Genomic DNA, 18,326 nt, shown 5'->3' with positions numbered 1-18,326 from the left:
ACACAGCATATAAAATAAAATGGGAACCACTAATCATAAGAGAAGTACAGAAAAGATAAAATATAATCAGCAATTTAATGCAGGCCTAATGTGGGAGATGAGAACCACCTAATCTGGAAAAGAATGGTTATATATCAGATCTAGTGACTTCTGAATCACTTTCCACTTCATGCTCCATACTATTTCTGGTTTGGTCCAGATCCTTTTTTTTTTTTTTTTAATTATGAGAAATATAATATTAAAAAGATTTGGAAAAATTCTGAAGCCCATTCAGCAATAATGAATCAGAGCCTCATTTTTTACAAGATGATGGATGACTCTCTTCTGAGCTGTTCTCCTGCTTTGTGTTCTTGCTTCAGAAAAAAAATTGACTGAGTTTAAATGCATCAACTGACCATTACTCCCCAGTAAAACATCCAACATTATACATTCCCATTTACTTACAGATACAAACATAAGTACTTGCTAAATACAACTAAAGGACAACAATCTTTTCACAAGTAACTCTGAAGTACAAAGTAGAATTCTTATAATGCATTGTGTCCATGATCCCTGCTACAAATTCAGAGCTGTTAAAGAATTGTTTGACTTAAATAAGAGACTCCTACACACTGCTACGTAATACTCAAAATGCTATGTAACTCTAAAACACACAAAGCTAATAACAAGTATTGAAGGTCAAAGGTGGTTAACCTTTTCTTTTATTAATATTTATTGCATGTGTTTAGCCAGTCTTTTAAAAAGTTTGTAGTTAGCGTGGTTTCCCACATTTTTAACTGTTAAGTAAACGTGTTTAAGAGCATGGTACTGGATACTAGCCAACAAAAACAAAGCCTGAGACAGTGTGGGTCAGCACTGATGGGGATTGCTAGGTTTCTAACTTGTCAAACATACACAGCACACTTAAAACCACCACGGCACGTGCTCCAAAGGAGGCAAAAGAAACTGCTATAAAATGCATCCTTATAAATCTTTAGAAACCACAAAACATCTCCAAAATATAATTTGTTTGAAAGTAAACAAATACAAGGTCTGGACATGCAAGTAATTTTATTAATCCACTGACATATAAACCTACTTTATAATAAAAAATACTTTTTTCAGATTTTCAGATAATTTTAGAAATGAGCAATACTTTGAAAATATCAAAATACTGAACTCCTGATCTAAATCTCAATCATATAGCCCTACATAAATAAAAATTCTGACTATACATAGAGATCCTTGTACACTAGCACTAATACTGTGAGTGAAGGTGAAAGGGCAATCTTTATCATATAAAAGTAATTAATTCTTATAGAACATTTATCTTTCAGTGCCTATAACTTTCCGTTTGCACGTAGAACAACTGAGGTAGACATCTTTATCACTGGAAATGCTAAACATCAAATTCCATCTCAATCAAGGCCCTACCTCTCAGACACATAAGTACATTAATAGCAGGAAAAGAAGTGTCTTGATTGCCTGGCCTACCTATGCACATTGGTAGATACCCACCCACTGATACCAAATTGTACACAGATTTACACAAAATTACAGAACGGCTGCTGTTGGAAGAGTGCACAATCTATTTTCTTATCTTTAAGTGGAATTTCCTGTAATTAGTTCTGTGCACCCTTGAGCTCTGCTTTTTCTGCTTCACAATCCTGTCCCTCTTCAAGTACTTCTATGTAACACCACCCACAAGCCACCCCTTCTCCAGGATAAGCAATCCCAGCCTTCTGTGCCAGATCCTCCAAACCTTTAATCATCTTTGCAGTCCTTCACTGGACTCACTCTAAATCTATTTCTGGTACTGGGATCTCAGAACTGGACCCAGAATTACAGATGTGTCTCACCACAGCTGCATGGAAGGGAGTAACAGCCTCCTTCTGCTGGCAATGCTCTTTTGCCTGATGCAAATGCCCATGGGATCTGCCACTATGCAACCACTTTTTAAAAATAACTTGTTTCATTTTAAGGTTGGGCCCTGCAATGGAACCCAACACAAACAAGGTGATACTTCCGTTGTAACTGCCCCTGAGACAGAAGCTTTGACTAGCAGCAACGATCTCAGCAGTTAAACACCAACTGCAAGCTCTCACTCAACTTAATAAGCTGGCTTAGTAAAATAAGTAGAAAAGTAGGGAAGTAAATTGCCTAACATAGTTTTATGGAAACTTAGCACAAAACACTTGACTAACCAGAGCATTGGAACAGGCTGGCCAGTAAGGTTGTGGAGTCTCCTTCCCTGGACACATTCAAAACCTATCTGGATGCATTCCTGTGTGGATTACCCTAGGTGATCCTGCTTTGGCAGAGGGGGTCATACTTGATGATCTCTGGAGATCCCTTCCAACTTCTAATGTACTGTGGTACAGTGGTAACCCTAAGCACTATTTGGAGGACAGCTTCAAGACTGAGAAATTACGAACACTAGAACAGTAAGAAAATCCTTCAGTTAACTAATTCTTGACTCAAACATTCACCACAGAATAACTTAGTTTTGCAACATTAAGTCTGAAACAAGACAAATCTGCAGATTCTGAAATCTAAAAAATTTTTGGTCACACCTCTGCTTTGCAAAGGGAAAATAATGTCTTCTTATAACAAGTAAGAATGGTAACATGCAAAATGCATTATCACATAAACATCTTCAACATTTCAGAAAAAGCTATCTGTAATGACTGGATGTTTTGGACAGTGTATCTTTGGAACACGAAGTCCTGGAAACCTGTCAACAAAATCCTGAAAATAATTTCATCCATGGAAATAATGTGGCCATCTTCGTGACTCTAAGATCTGAGAGCACAGCACTACTAGTAACAGTTCAAAGGCTGTTTGGTACTATTGCTGTTCAAAAGAATTTGGTTCTTAAAATGAAATCAATCTGAAAAGCCTTTGACAATGTCTATTGCATGCAGGAAACACAGTTGCTAGCATTGGGAAATACTCTGAAAAAATGTGAAAATATTTTCCTGAAATTGGACAATAAAAATATAAATAATGTTAACAGGAGAACCACTCCAAATTTACTTTCACTGTGAAAGGTTAGAATGGATTCAGTGGGTGTTACTGATAGTGGGTCTTTGTTATTATTTTCAGGTAACAGACAGTCTTGTAATACTGACTTAAACCTAAAATCAATTAAAAATTATCTACACTATTTAAAAATGTAATTTTTTTTTGCAATCTGGATGAATGTATCTGTTTTCCTAAACAACTGCTTAATAAAATAAGAAGATATTACTCATTGTTCTGAAAATTAGCCATGCCTTCTTCTAATGTTGCTATGTTATTGCTTTAAACAGAAAATATTAATAAGCAAAAAAAATACCCGATTTTTACTTTCTTTTTAAACTAAGCACTATACTGACTTCAGAATCTCAGTTCTTTCAAAATAAACTTCAGCTTTAGAAAATTTTACCTGTAGTATTTCGCCTATAATTACTTAAAGCTCATAAATGCATAGAAAGGTGGCAGGCAAAACTGATAATAGCAGTATTCCCTCACATGCCTTTTCACCTGCATTTCTTCTGAGACATGTGCAGTCCCATCTCATGTGCAATCCTAGGGTCATTACCCCTGTCCTTACCCCTATGCACGTAGCATTTTGATGGGATTTAACAGCAGCGCCTCTCAATGAGAAACTGAAGCCTGAAACATACTTTGCTGTAACACAGAAAGGCCATTTATTCTGGCTTAGAAATACACCCTGTGTTAACAGGCAAAGTGAACAATAAGTGAAGCAGATTTCTCAGCAAGCAAGAGCTAATTACCTCAACTGAAACTGTCCAGATCACTTGGGTAACACCCTGACAGAAGTAAACAATACATGGCACTTTACAAAGTCAGCAAAGAAAGATTAAAATTATCTGTAGCACAGGAATGGAAAATTTACCCCTAAGATGAAACCATGAAGCTGGTAAGGTCATAAAACTACAGATCGACGTAAAGGATTAAAAGAACTCTCCTGAGGAATCTCTGCTTATAAAAATAGTTCAAGACTGCAGCAGTAAAGGCAAAATTCAGTTTCCTGGCCCTCACTCAGGACAGAGTGGATTCAGGATAGGAAGAGCAGTCTCAGGTGGGTTACTACAGATCGGAGGTTAATATGTTAATAAATTCTAGTAAGAGGTACTAGGAAGGGTTAGAAACGTTTCACATTGGGGACTAGCAGAAACAATGGGGTTTGTGAGACGCTTCAGAGGGGATGCACTATGGAAACCATAGATGAAGCCACTTAATCTCACTAATATATTTTGTATCTACCGAATTGTAAGATTGGCCATCAAGTAACTATACAAGGAGAGCACATATAAACACTGTCTCTTAAAAATATTATCTATGCTCTATCCTCTTTCATTCCGCTGCAAGAGAGCTAGGGAAAATTAAGTTTTCCCTCCATTGCTGTCTTCTTGTATTCCTATACTAGCATTTTGCATATCCGTGTGCTGAAGCTGTACAAAAACCTGGATTTTAAAAATTTTATTTATTTCATTTGAAACTGATATCCCACAAAATGCAACTCCCTTTATTTGTACACAAACTACAGGAAACAGTTGGTCTTTTGCAGTTAGCAAAATTTCATTACAGGCACACATGTATGCATACATCTAGTGGTGAGATAAAAAGACTAATATTCCCCACTATCAGAAATCATGAATTTTGGCCATTTTACGACTGCAGGGCGTTACCATCCTGGACAGGGGATTCTGGGTCGCTCTCTTGCTTTCTGGGTCCCAAGCGTGCGGGTGTGTTTTTTGCTTGTTTTCGGGATTCTGGACAGTATTTGCCCTTTCCCTTTCTTTCTGTTTCATATATACAGTAATGTAATCTGATACCTTTTAATGAGAAGTAGAATATTTTGTGTAAGTCAGCTAGAGAACCCTCCCTGCCTTTTTTCCTCCCTGTCTTATCTCTTGGTAAGAGGGGAGGGAGGAGGCAGGAGGGGTAAAGGTGGGGCATTAAAACCATAACAATATACTTATCTAATGGATATGTCCATTCAAGTCATAATTCGCTGCATGACTGGCATGATGTTTCACCATTTTCCAAGGACTTTCGTATTTTGACCTAAACAGAAATCACCATACATTTCTGCAGCACCCAGTCCACTTTGCTACAGCAAAATGAGAAGTAAATTAAAGGGGCCGTATTTTACAAAAATGGTTTAATTTCTTATCCCTCCTTCAGGAGGCCTTAGTGCTTCTCAGTCAGACATTGTTTGCTTTTTGAAGTTCATTATTAAAGCTCCTCCTGCCACACAGGGAAGAAGATAGAAATGTATGCTTCCATATCAGTTACACACTGTTGGAATAAAACTTTTCAATTTCTCTCTCTCTTCAGTTCAGGTGCAGCCTTTCACTCTTCTCTGATAGTTCTTGACCCTCAGCCTGCTTATACATTTGTTCCAAAATACTAGAATTGATTATTCAGTTATTTACAGGTACCAGACTTGTAATTCACTGAATTTATGTCTGCTCCCACGGCTATTTGTGAAACCTGTTTAAACATAAGTATACACAAACAAGTCTGGTAAATGGAGAAGACGCATCTATCTACTTCCACATCTGCCCTGAAAGGGTAGAAATCTCTACTGAATGATGCTGACATACAATTAGTATTTGCACTATCACTGGGGTGAGTGAGCCAACATTCCTCTTGTAAACTGGAAGAAGCAGAAGTGATTTACTTACAAATTACCACTGGAAAAAAAGTCCTGCTATTTCCAGATAGTGACAATTGAAAAGGAGCATGCTAATCTTAGGCTTTCACACATCGCCTAACTGTTGAAATAAAAATTCGTATGATGTTTCCATTGATTTTTATTAAAAAGGTTTGTTACAATTTGAGTAAGGTTCTGTAATGCTGAAGTGGAAATCAGGGGCAAAAGAGCACAGACTTGATTCTCAGCTAGCACAATCCTTTCACAGAGCAACAGGCTATTCTCCTGTAAGCTGCCTAGAGCCATAAAACCTTAAATCAAAGAAATGAACACAAAAGTAACCCATTGCCTCCCACTTTGCTATTTGCAAGATCTGTCTGAGCACAAAAGAGTTAATGCTCCAGCGCTTTTGCAGGAGAGAATAAACCCAAACGTAAGGAGAAGCTAAGATCTTATTATCTGTGTGACCTCTAGATAACTGATAGGAGCAGGAGAAATTATTGAAGGTAAGTAGGTATTGCACATGAAGACTTTACTGTTACTCAGACTGTTTTTTCTCCTTTTAAACTGACCCTGCCACAGAATAGACTCACCAAACATAAGACCTTTACACCTCTGACCTTTTTAAGTCTGTTCTTCCAATAGCCCCACACTTTCACCTGCCTTTATAGTTAACAGAAAGAAATAAGCTTTTTATAGTGGCCTTCATCTAACCTATTTTGGAGATCTATTTTAGGATGAGATAAAGTCATAGTCTGTATGTGTTTATTTTTCTCTGATGATTAGAAAAGGAGCCTAGGGTGACTGGATCAGCTGTAGACATCTATATTTGGTCAGGTGAATCCTTGCAGCGTACAATGGCCAAAATAACTATACAAGAAAAACAGAAAACTAACGAGGATCTGTATTTACTGACATAAAACTCTGCAGTTCAAGGATGAAGGATTCTGGGAGCCAAATTAAATACTCTAGTGCAGAAAGAATACACCATATACTAACGTCTAAAACCGCCCAACAAAACTTTAGAATCCTAGCTTGAAAGATCAGGTCTGGCTCTGGAGATAGCTAAAAAGTGAATGATGATAAAAATAAGAAACAAACACAGTCTACGGTCACCCGTATTACTTAACCCTTTCCTAACCTATATCAAATAAATAACGCCTTCAGAATCCGTTCTGAAGCTATACATTAAAAAAGTGACAGCAAGAGCTGCTGCTCTAGGAAAATATTTTTGGTTAGGGAATGAAGAATTTAAACAAACTTTCTCTCTTTCCTACGTGCAAGCTTTGCTTCAGTGGCCATGACGGTATGTGACAGGTTCTGTTTGAACAACCCTCCTTGCATTTGCTGCACTTGGCTGTTCAGACAGCCAGATAAGTTGTATGACAGCAGGGACGATAGTGAATGTGTAAAATGACATTCTGACTGTGGATGTAGACTCTGTAGGTCACCACAGCAGTGGCCAAATGGGGCTTTTCTGACTGAACTGAACATTTATCTTAACTATAATTTTTCCAGTGTTGCTGGAGAAAACCCAAAACCAATCTGTCAAAATCAGTGCAAATACACATACAATTTATTTATTCAGCACATCTATTCTGTTGCTTGCCCTGTAAAACCTGTATATATCTGTAGTGAAGAACTGCTTGTGCATGCAGTATCTTTTAAACATGCAGAAGCTTAAACTATAATTAAGCAATAGTACTTCGGAAACCCAACTGCTTATTAGTATTTATTTTTAAGAAACAGTAATTACCTTTCAAACTAACATTTTTCCTTACCTAAGTTTATAGTTACATTATATTATCTCTGTATTTGAGAGGAGAAAGGATTAAAGCTTCTGCTGGACTGAGTGACCAAATGCCAGTGTGTCTTCCAGCTTAATCTCCTATAGTTCTAAGTTGCACAGCATTAGTGATATGACTTCCCAGAAGAGAAGGAAAAATGTACAAAACTGTTTCAGGAAAAAAAAATGTACTTATTTCAAAGGCTTTATATGTCTTTAAATAAAATATTAAAGTATTTGGATGCAGAAAGTTAAAGACAGCTTTCCACTAGCACAAAATCAGTGATTCTTCCCCATCCCTGTCTGGCTATTGCGGCATTTTATTAGCACAATTAGTAAACACTTAAGTGCAGTTCATTTTATAATGAAGAAGCAGAAGCCTTTAGAAACTACTGTATGGGGGATACAAATCTAGTTTTAGTACGTACTAAAGTGGACATACTTGAAGTGCCCCACAGTTTTCTTTGCAACTGCTTATGAAATACCTTCCTGCAAGACTGCATACACTACTTTTTAAAAAAGAGGACAATGCCTCAAAATATACTAAAACTCTCATGATGCTGGACTGCAGGAAAGGCCCATAAGCATTCAGATTTACAGGGAGCACAGTGAATCCTGCCTGTCTTACACAATGTCAAAGCCTCAAAAGGAAATATTTATTTCCTCATTCTCACACTCTATAAAGTTCAGAAACAGGTCTAAAAGACTTTTAAGCATTGTTCACCAAATTTTTACCGAATGTATGGAGATGCTTTATCCCCAATTCCATGCAACTGCAATTTAAAGAAAAAAATACACAACAAACCAAAACATTACAACAGCAAACCAAACAAAAAAAGCTCCACAAACCCCCCAAACCAACCCAAAAACCCCATAAAAGATTACTTTTAAACTCAATATTCTAATCTAAAGCTCATGGCTACCTTATCTGCAGAAACATCGCTATTTCTACGCAATAATCAAGGATCATTATTAATGATGGTTGACAATCAAAATGGAAAGTAAAATCAAGTGATAAAGTTAGTATTGTAAGGAAAGGCTTTCATAGACAGGTCTTTTCATTCTCCTATAGTCACCTTCATTTCTCTAACGAAGACCTGCATGGAACATCAGCTATGTTAACTGTCTGCTCCCCTTCCAGAACAACCACAGTTGTGCCTTAAGAATCATGAGAAGATAATGCTCACAGAGACAACATTAATACCCATTGCACACTCTGTAATCTCTTTACGCTGGTGTCTTAGACCACAGTGGTGACCCTGAAGTCAATGACTTGGCTAGCCATGCTGCTGTATCTGGGAAAGGTTGCTCTGCCTCCTGGATGTACCCAACAACCAGAGGAGGGGAAAATGTGTAAACTGAGTAACTCCAAAAACTGCTGGTTTTTTTGTTTTGTGGGGGATTTTGTTTGTGTGTGGGGTTTTTTTGTTTGTTTGTTTTATATATTGAAGAATTTAGAACTATGTCATTTACAAACATCTGCAAAACTGAACAGTAAATGCAACCAGTCTGCTTCCACCTGGTTTCTTCTTTTGAGCAAAAAGATGGTTAACACTTACATGTTGATACTGTGACTGGTTTGATCCAAAGTTAAAAAAGAGGCTATTCACACAATAAAAATATACAGCTATTATATTAAAAATTTAAAGTTTAAATCCCAATTGTAAAAATCTTCAGGTTTGAGATTTCCCTGGAGCTCTTCCAAGGAAAAATGCCAACTACAATAAATAAGGTGGGAGGTTAGGGACTACCTAGAATGGAGTGACCTGCTATCATTAGATTTAAAATACTCATGAGAAAACAGTAGTATAGGAAACAGCACTAATATTTTTCCCTTGTGAAACATGACTCAGAGAATGTGTGGAAATGTTCAACTGACAGGGACCAGAAACAGACAAAATGTACAATTTTCTATGTAGAAACCAGAAATAACTTTAAAGTATTTTCAGGGGCAAATAATTTAAAGCAGGGTCTGAGTATAGAACACATGGCTAGCAATGCTGTATCACTTCCCTTTCAAGGTACAGGTATAAAATATATTCTTAGAGGTAAGCTGAGCCACTGAACAACACCTTCCTTTTCTGATGAATAGAAAAAGTGACTTAAATCAAGGTGGCAAACTGGCTTCTTTGTAATTTCAAGGTAGGACATTTTCAGGCACTTGCTGTGTTAAAATTACAGCCACACCTGCATCACAGTATATTGCAAAAGTAAAGCAGACAACTTTTGCATACAACCCCCACTCCCTGCACAGTTTATTTCTCTTGCATACTTCAAATATCTAGTGACAGCTTTCCTAAAACAAAGTACACGCTGCTGTGGTATATATGAAGGGAAGGACCACGCTGTCTTTACATACACGAAGGCAGAGAACAAAAATTAATCTTTGATAGTTACCTCACTGTAAAATAAAAAATATTCCTCTGAATTACCTTTTATACTAGATATACTAGGGTTTTTATTTTAATCAGCACCAAAAATTTACTGGACCTTAATTACTGTATTTACTTCCTTGTGGGAAAAAGGTAGTTTTTTTCCTTTCAAATAAAACAAATTACTTAAAAAAACCCCCACAAACCAGAAGTACCATGATGATGTATTCCAGAAGTTAAAAGAACTTATTTTTGTTAAATGTAAAAGCTTTAAATCTTAGTGAAATGCGCCACAGTGGAAAAGCCGTTTACTATATTACTGCACCTTATAAATAGTAAATGATAATGTTTGAGGTCAAGGAAAGAAATACTGCAACCCTATATCAACTGTGCATAAAAGATGCTGGAAGTTTCATATTCCTTATTCCTTCTCTCCTTTTCACTCTTTAATCTAAAAAGAAGCTTTATTTATATCCTGTCTCAGAACATCTTCCTGAAACATCCTTTAGAGGTATTTTTCAGAAGTATGTAATAATTTTTAACTTTTGCTTATATTTGAGAACCAAAGAAAATACTAAGGAATCCTAACAGAAAGAGGTTTCCCAAAACAATCATAAATGTATGGTTTTGGATTGTTGCTGATTTACAAAAACACATGGGAAACTTTATAAACTTGCACATCTCATTTTATAATGTACAGAATCTCATCATATTTGCTTATTTTTAAATTGTGACATTTTCATGTAAAAACAGCATTTTCTGTAATTGTGCAACTTTTTGGGTTTTCCTCCTAGTGTTCCCTCTTGCTTGGCAGTAAGGAGGTGTACTAGTCCTTTTCATGTGGGGAAAAATGACTGCTCTGCTGCTGTCAAAATCAATCTTGTCTGCAGCAATAAGGCTAAGCACCGGGTGATCTGTTCAAGCTAGACAAACGATAGACATGTGAGAGTGATTTGAGTGGCTATCTACAGCTATTTTAAATTAAATTGACACGGGGAAAAATTCTGTGTACTCAACTTTGCTTCCCATACACTACGTATTTATAACTGGTTCTCATAAAGATCTCATGCTTGCTTAAACACGCACAAGTCTATGGGGCCAGATGGGTCGCACCCATGGGTACTGGAAGTGCTGGCGGATGTACTTGCCAAACCTCTTTCTATCGTTTACCAGCAGGCCTGGCTCTCCGGGGAGGTCCCAAGGGACTGGGTGGTAGCAAATGTGATTCCCATCTATAAGAAAGGCCGAAGGGAGGATGTGGGGAATTACAGGTCTGTCAGTCTGACCTCAGTGCAGGGAAGGTCATGGAGAAGATCATCTTGAGTGCCATCATGTACCATATACAGGACTACCAGGTGATAAGCCTGAGTCAGTCAGCATCAGTTTATGAAGGGCAGGTCCTGCCTGACAAACCTGATCTCCTATGACAAGATGACCCACCTAGTGGATGAGGGAAAGGCTGTGAATGTTGTGTACCTGGACTTCTGTAAGGCCTTTGACACAGTTTCTTATGGCATTCTCATTAAAAAAAACAGCTCCTCATGGCTTAGATGGGCACACATTCTGCTGGGTAAACCACTGGCTAGCTGGATGGGCCCAGAGGGTAGTGGTGAATGGAGTTAAATCCACCTGGTGTTCCCCAAGGCTCAGTACTGGGACTAGTCCTGTTCAATTTCTTTATCAGTAACTTGGATGAAGGGATTGGGTGCACCTTCAGTAAGTCTGCAGACAACATGAAATTAGGTGGGAGTCTTGAGGGTAGGGAGGGTAGGGAGGCTCTACAGAAGAACTTGGATAGGTAGGACTAATAGGCTGAGGTCAACTGTATGAGCTTCAACATGGCCAAGTGTCAGGTCCTGCACCTGGGCCACAACAACCCCATGCAACACTACAAGCTTGGAGAAGAATGGCTAGAGAGCTGTGTGGCGGGAAAGGACGGGGGGGTACTGATTGACAGGGTGAAGACAAGCCAGCAGTGTGCCTAGGTTGCCAAGAGGGCCAATGGCATCTTGGCCTGTATTAGAAATAGTGAGGCCAGCAGGACCAGGGAGGTAATAGTCCTTCTATACTCAGCATTGGTGAGGCTGCACCTCGCATACTGTTTTGGGCACTGCAGTACAGGAGGGACATTGAGGCACTGGAGTGGGTACAGAGAAAGGCTGCTAAGCTGGTGCAGGGCCTGGAGAACAAGTCCTGTGAGGAGTGGCTGAGGGAACTGGGGCTGTTTAGTCCACAACAAGGAGGATGAGGGGAGACCTTATTGCTCTCTACAACTACATGAAAGAAGGTTGTAGAGAGGTAGGCACTGGTCTCTTCTCACAAGTAACTAATGATAGAACTAGAGAGAATGGCCTCAAGCTGCACCAGGGGAGTCTTAGGCTGGGCATTAGGGAAAAAAAACATTTCATGCAAATGGCTGTCTGGCACTGGAATGGGCTGCTCAGGGTGGTGGTTAAGTTGCCAATCCTGGACATATTTAAAAGCCATAGAGATCTGGTGTGTGGGGACATGGTGTAGTGACAGAGTTGGTGGAGTGGGTGAAATGGCTGGACTTGATCATCTTGGAGGTCCTTTCCAGCCTGGATGATTCTGTGATAACCAAACCAAGACTCAGGAATAAACCCTTCCTGACTTGCAGCTGACAATGAAATTTCCCTTCTGCTCCAGAAAGAGAGTACATCCACAGACATCCCAAAAGAGAAGACCTCATTACAAAGCAATTACAGGTCATCTTTCCTCTCATACTACTTGAGGAACTTTCTCAAACTGAGAAAGTTCAATAAAAATATTTTCTGGTTGTTACTTGAGGTGAAAGCAAAAGAACAATTCACAGTTAATGCTGTTAAGATAGAAGAAATAGGAGCAACAAAACTATGAAGAACCTGCATGTGCATGACAGGAATTTTGTCATGTCCAGTTCTTGTTAAAAAAAGAGAGGAATTTGTACAGCTTAGCATACAAAACTGTGGTGACAGTACAAAGCTTTCATAACTTCCAATAATACCTGTACACACTGAAATACAGCATATAGAGCATCAGTTTCCTCATGAGTGGGAAAGGTAGAAGCTTCCACCCCTGAATTTTCATCTGATCTGCAGCAAGTAAATGACCCTGTCAGTAACCTGCAACATGGGTGATTTCAATCCTTCATAAACTGATGGAAGAAATATTTCACTGAGTGCTACTAATTATAAACTCCCTATGTCCATATCAAGATATCTCTAAGCCACAGATTACTGGAGGCAGAATAAGATAGTCAAAGAAGCATCATTAAGTATTTGCCCTGTTCACACCACCTTCTGCTGGCACACTGCTACTAGCCAGAGGAGGAGTCCAGAGTCTGCAGCATTTCTGACATTTAGTTAGTTTTTCTTCAGAAGTTTTGCAATTTATCCAAGAAGCTTCAGTTCTACAGAAGTGCCTACATGTTGGGATGACATTCAATAGTGGACAGAACAATATAGTCATTAGGTTAGCCTCAGACTGTGCCCAAAATTGAAACAATAAATGACTAACATGTGAAATGAAAAGCAAATTAATATTCTATACTTAGCCACAACAGCAGAGACTATCAGACTGCTATAGTCCATTAGTAAAACCATAAGGTTTCACTCCAGCAGCTCTGAAAGAGTAATGGGTTTTCCCATGAAAACTTGAAAGAAAGGTGAAAAAAGGTTTGTGTGGTATGATGGAAAGGAATGCCAGACACAGCTTTGGTCAAACATTCCCACTACATACTTTCCCATTACCCCCTAGGTTCATTCACAGGCCAATTGCACTGGCTATTTACCAAGAGGGTTTAAGATAATGTTTACTGCTCTTTAATGTTTTCCAATTTTCTAAGCTTAACAGCAGTCCCTTTAAAAAATCCTTTTGAAATTAAAAAAGTAATACATTAATAGTTTATATTTTCTCTTCATAGTAGATTTTCTGTTTTTCTGATTATATACATGCTACCACTAGACTGGTATACAACTGACCTCAAATACTCTTATTATTTTAAATTTCTACTTTTTATTAATGACTAATGATACCTTTTTTCTTTACCAATTTGGACAAAATCCAACTGAAATCACAGAAATTATTTTCATGAGGAATGGGAGCAGGTCAGGCTCTTTGCAAAGACAGATATTGGTGTGTTTGTGTAGGCACAGTGCAACTTCACCTACACAGTGGCTAAAATCCACAGAAGTAGGAACACTGAAATTACATATTTAAGCACTAGATGATACAAACAAGGTATAGCAGTTACAAAACAAAAACTGAAGTCTTAGACAACACTGCATGTTTAATCACACTAAGTGGTACTTGCAGGTTTGAGAGTATAATGAAAAAGTGGAAAACAAAAAAAGCAGCCTGCAAAAATGAAGTAATTACTGCACTGCTGAAAAAAATGCCTTGATAAACTGCACAAAAGATATTAATTTAACAATTTATAGACAGTGATCTTTCAAAAAGCCAGCATGTAATGCTTATAAAATACAAAAGCCAGATTCTTGGAAATTCATTTGTTTTTAGCATAGCTTTGTTTGTGTTTTATCAAACATTTCAATCTGAATAGAACAAGAACACTAATGAAGAAGCCAGGTACACAAGCAATAGAAAGAACTTTAAAAAATATACTGCTTTTATTTTATAATACCACTTATAGTAGTTTTTCTTCTTTTAGATTCAGGTTAATATACATAACTGCATTTTTCTTAGATGTGTAGCGTTAAAGACAAAAGCTAGGCAGACTGATTGTGGATGTAATCATTAATGCCGACTCAGTGAAAATTATGTCATAAAATAATCATTTCTAAGTCTCAATTCTTCTTAATTTGATCCATTATATTCAAAGCAGAATGACAGTCTTAATTTTTTTTAACTACAAATGAAGAAAACCAACAGCACTAAAACTCTGTGGGCAAAAGTAATTGACTACAGTTTTAAAAAGCACCATATAAATATCAGCACCTATATAAATTTATAGTATAAACTATGAACCTGCTGAGATTTGTACACACACTTAAAATTTTACTACATGAGTGGCCTCAGTGAAAGTCACTTATTGACCTTTAATTTTGTTTTTCCAGCAATTTCCTACTGTTGGTTCTCAGCTCCTTGCCTTTTTCTGCATTCTGAAGCAGAACAGGAATTGACCTCCCAGTTCTGAGAGAAACTGATAGCAAACCAATCTTTTTTGGACTCCCCTGTAGCACTACCCATTTCAGCCAGTAAACTGGCTATATTTCAGAGTATTAGAGAACTATTTTTCTGGGAGACAAAGTTAGCCAGTGACAATTATACCTCGTTTAAATACAAAACAAGTAGGTTGGCGAGTGAGTAATTCTCAATACTTAATTTCTTTTGGAGATACAGGATACAAACTTCTCCTTGCAATCCTTAATTTCAAGTGAAGTTTCTGTACCTTGTTACTGACTTCATCACCAATAAATGGAGATGCCACCATGCCCATATCCAAACACTTGGTTCTAAGAAGCTGAATTTCATTCTGAATGGAACCGCTAAGCTATTTTGCTTCCTCTGTCCAAAGACAAAAGAACTCCAAAAACAACCTACTTCTTGCACTTTATCTTATGTAGTTTTCTGTGCCATGAAGTTTCAGAGGGAATCACAGAATTGTCAGGGTTGGAAGGGACCTCAAGGATCATCGAGTTCCAACTCCCCTGCCATAGGCAGGGACACCCTCCACTAGATCTGGTTGCCCAGAGCCACATCCAGCCTGGCCTTAAAAACACCCAGGGACAGGGCTCTTCCACTACCTCTCTGGGCAACCTGTTCCAGTATAATTGTATCAGTTGTGTTCTTCCCATAGGCTGTGTCTTATGGCGTTTCCAGGTGAAGACAAGACAAGAAGACTCTTACTGTGAAAGGCAAAAGCATTTATTGTCTAAGCAACTAAGCAAAGTACAAAGCACAAGGAAAAGCAAAAGCTGAACCCAAAGCCTACTACTCTGTTACATAGTCAGCTCATACACTTTTCTAATACAGAGCTGCCACATCCCAATTGACTATCCTTTCACTGACATGGGTCCAAGCAAAGCACACAATAGGTTAATACTGACAAACAAGCTTCTCAACATATCCAGTCAACTTCTGCCTAGTCTTTCTCTTCAGTTACAAGGTGTTTACACTATTTCCAACTCAAAGACAAAACACAGCCTTCTCAAAAGTCGTTCAAAGTTTTGCTATCTTCCTACATTCCAGTGTATCACCACCCTTATGGTGAAGAACTTCTTCCAAACATCTAATCTAAATCTACTCTCCTCTAGCTTGGATCCATTCCCCCTAGTCCCACCATTACCTGACATCCTAAAAAGTCCCTCACTCACTGTCTTGTAGGCCCCCTTCGTATACTGGAAGGCCACAATAAGTGGAGCCTTCTCTTCTCCAAATGGAACAATCCCATTCATGTTTTAATCAGAAAACGTTGATAAATGCTTTGATATAATACTTTTGAGAGAAAATAAAAACCCACTAGAAAGCCTCATGAGCTGAGATGAGGTTTGGTATGTTCCATAAGGGAAAAAATTTAAATCCAATTTATGCTGGGTTTGGAGAAATTCTTCAATACTAAATACAACTCCCAATGTCATATAAACCCTGTATTTAGAACATACATTTAAAACAAACACAGAAGGGTTTTTTTTCCCCTCCACAAAGAAATAAATGCTTTCTGCTTGGACATGAAATGTGCATTTTTAATTTGCAAGGCTGCTGCCACAGAAATGATAGATATAAAAAATTCATCCAGAAGCATTTTTTGCTTCAAGATGAGTTAGAAGAGAAAATGGCATTTGAAAAGTAAATGAAAATGTAAATTATGTATACAGGATCTCCACCACAACGGGGTTTGTAGGCTGTGCTAGGTTCAGAAAATTGCAGAAGGAGAAAACAATATCATGAAACAAAGCAACAAAGCTGCTGTCAGACTGTAATGAGACTTAAACATACACTGCCATACCTAAGCAATGGCAACTCCAAATTTATTCCTCTCCTGTTATAATCTGCAGACTTACTTGTGCACACCTCGTGAGTGAAAGGACCTGTTTTCAACTATAATACTAAGCTTTGTCCTTCTTTAAAAGGGAATCAGTAGGCAACTTAAGCTATACAGACTCTTCTGTATTACAGATTCAAAATTTTAGGGTTTTCTACCACTGATGAGAATGGTATTTTTTATGGAGGGTTCCTAATCACACCCTCCTTTTGCCATGAAATCACTGCATTTACACAAGCTGGAGTCCACCAAAATACATTCTGTAGTAACCACCAGTCCAGTTTCAGGGTCAAGTCCAAGTCTTACCACAATATGGTATCTCATCATCATAACTGTTGGAGTTAAACAGCATAAACATAGAACTTCAGGATTTACACCTCATTTCACAGATCTGAGGGCTCAAAGAAATCCTTCTGAAATGCAACAGTAACACCAAAGCAGGGATCTCCTACTGCTTAAACACTTTGCCCTGTTATTTTATTTCAACTGAAAGGACAATAGCATGTACTTAGGCCACTCTATTTCCTAAATATAGAGTAGAAAAATTACAGTAGTGTTAGTAGGTCCTTACCTGTGTAATGGGAAAAAAGCATATGAATATGATTTCATTCATATTTTAAACAGTTGTCAGAAGAAAACTAAAATACATACCGCATCTGTAACTTCTATCTCATACAACTTCTGGAATGTCTCCCGATAAAAGAAGAAAAGCTTCCCACTGCCACCACCTTTCTTAACAGAGGTGCCTGTGATGAGTATTTTATCATCTGGGCTGAAACAACAATCTGTCCTGTTGGACAAAACAAATCATCATACTGGGCAAATCAGTAATTAATGCGTAGGGGACTCCTTAAAAATAATGCTATTTGGTAAACCTTTTAAGACAAAGCTTTTAAAAGAAAATCTTTTGTCAGCTGTCATTCTGTTATAGTTATAAAACTATAGTAGTTATAAAACAGCTCACACACACAATTACAAATGTGCACAGAATGTGCAAAATCCTTGCCCTAACAAAATCCTCCTTTGCTCGTAAGTCTTGTAAAGTTTTCAGCATGAGAATAAAGTAAGAAAAAGCATTTTCAAATCTGGTCATCATCACTACATAAACAAAAAGTCATTCATGGTATCTGTTTTTGCTGACAATACATTCTTCAACAATGCAAGGCAGCATGTTTACACAGTAGACAAAATTTGTTTGGCTGGTTACTTCTCCTCTATGCTACAAATTGCAGTCAGGATTTAGCTGTCCATGAACTGCCTTTCTCAGATCTTATGTAAGAAGAATAAATTGTCCTTAGAGTTGGATTTGGCTGTGCTACAGCTACAGAAATGCAAGTAATACCAACAAAAATATTAAACACAATACTTAGCACTATGCACTACAATAATAGTAACAAAACCCCCAGTCATCAGCACTTCTAACATCGTAACTTAACCATACCACTCACTTTCATATTATGTCTACTTTTTGGTCCAGTTCTGCTATTATAGACCAAATAAGAATGAGGATTACTTACG

The 18,326-nt window shown here is 37.8% G+C and overlaps 1 protein-coding gene across 1 annotated transcript in view; it reads right to left on the bottom strand.

The window, feature by feature from the left end:
* WDR70 (WD repeat domain 70) overlaps window positions 1–18,326 on the bottom strand; it is a 133,250-nt gene that overhangs the window by 16,639 nt on the left and 98,285 nt on the right. The window contains exon 13 of the mRNA XM_054397660.1: window positions 17,460–17,598. Within this exon, the coding sequence (XP_054253635.1) occupies window positions 17,460–17,598 (139 nt within the window). The remainder of the gene's footprint in view (window positions 1–17,459; window positions 17,599–18,326) is intronic.

The sequence above is a fragment of the Indicator indicator genome, chromosome Z, assembly GCF_027791375.1.
Source record: "Indicator indicator isolate 239-I01 chromosome Z, UM_Iind_1.1, whole genome shotgun sequence".
Lineage (NCBI taxonomy): Eukaryota > Metazoa > Chordata > Aves > Piciformes > Indicatoridae > Indicator > Indicator indicator.
The sequence above is the reverse complement of the archived record's forward strand: the minus strand, read 5'-3'. Positions and strand labels throughout refer to the sequence as shown.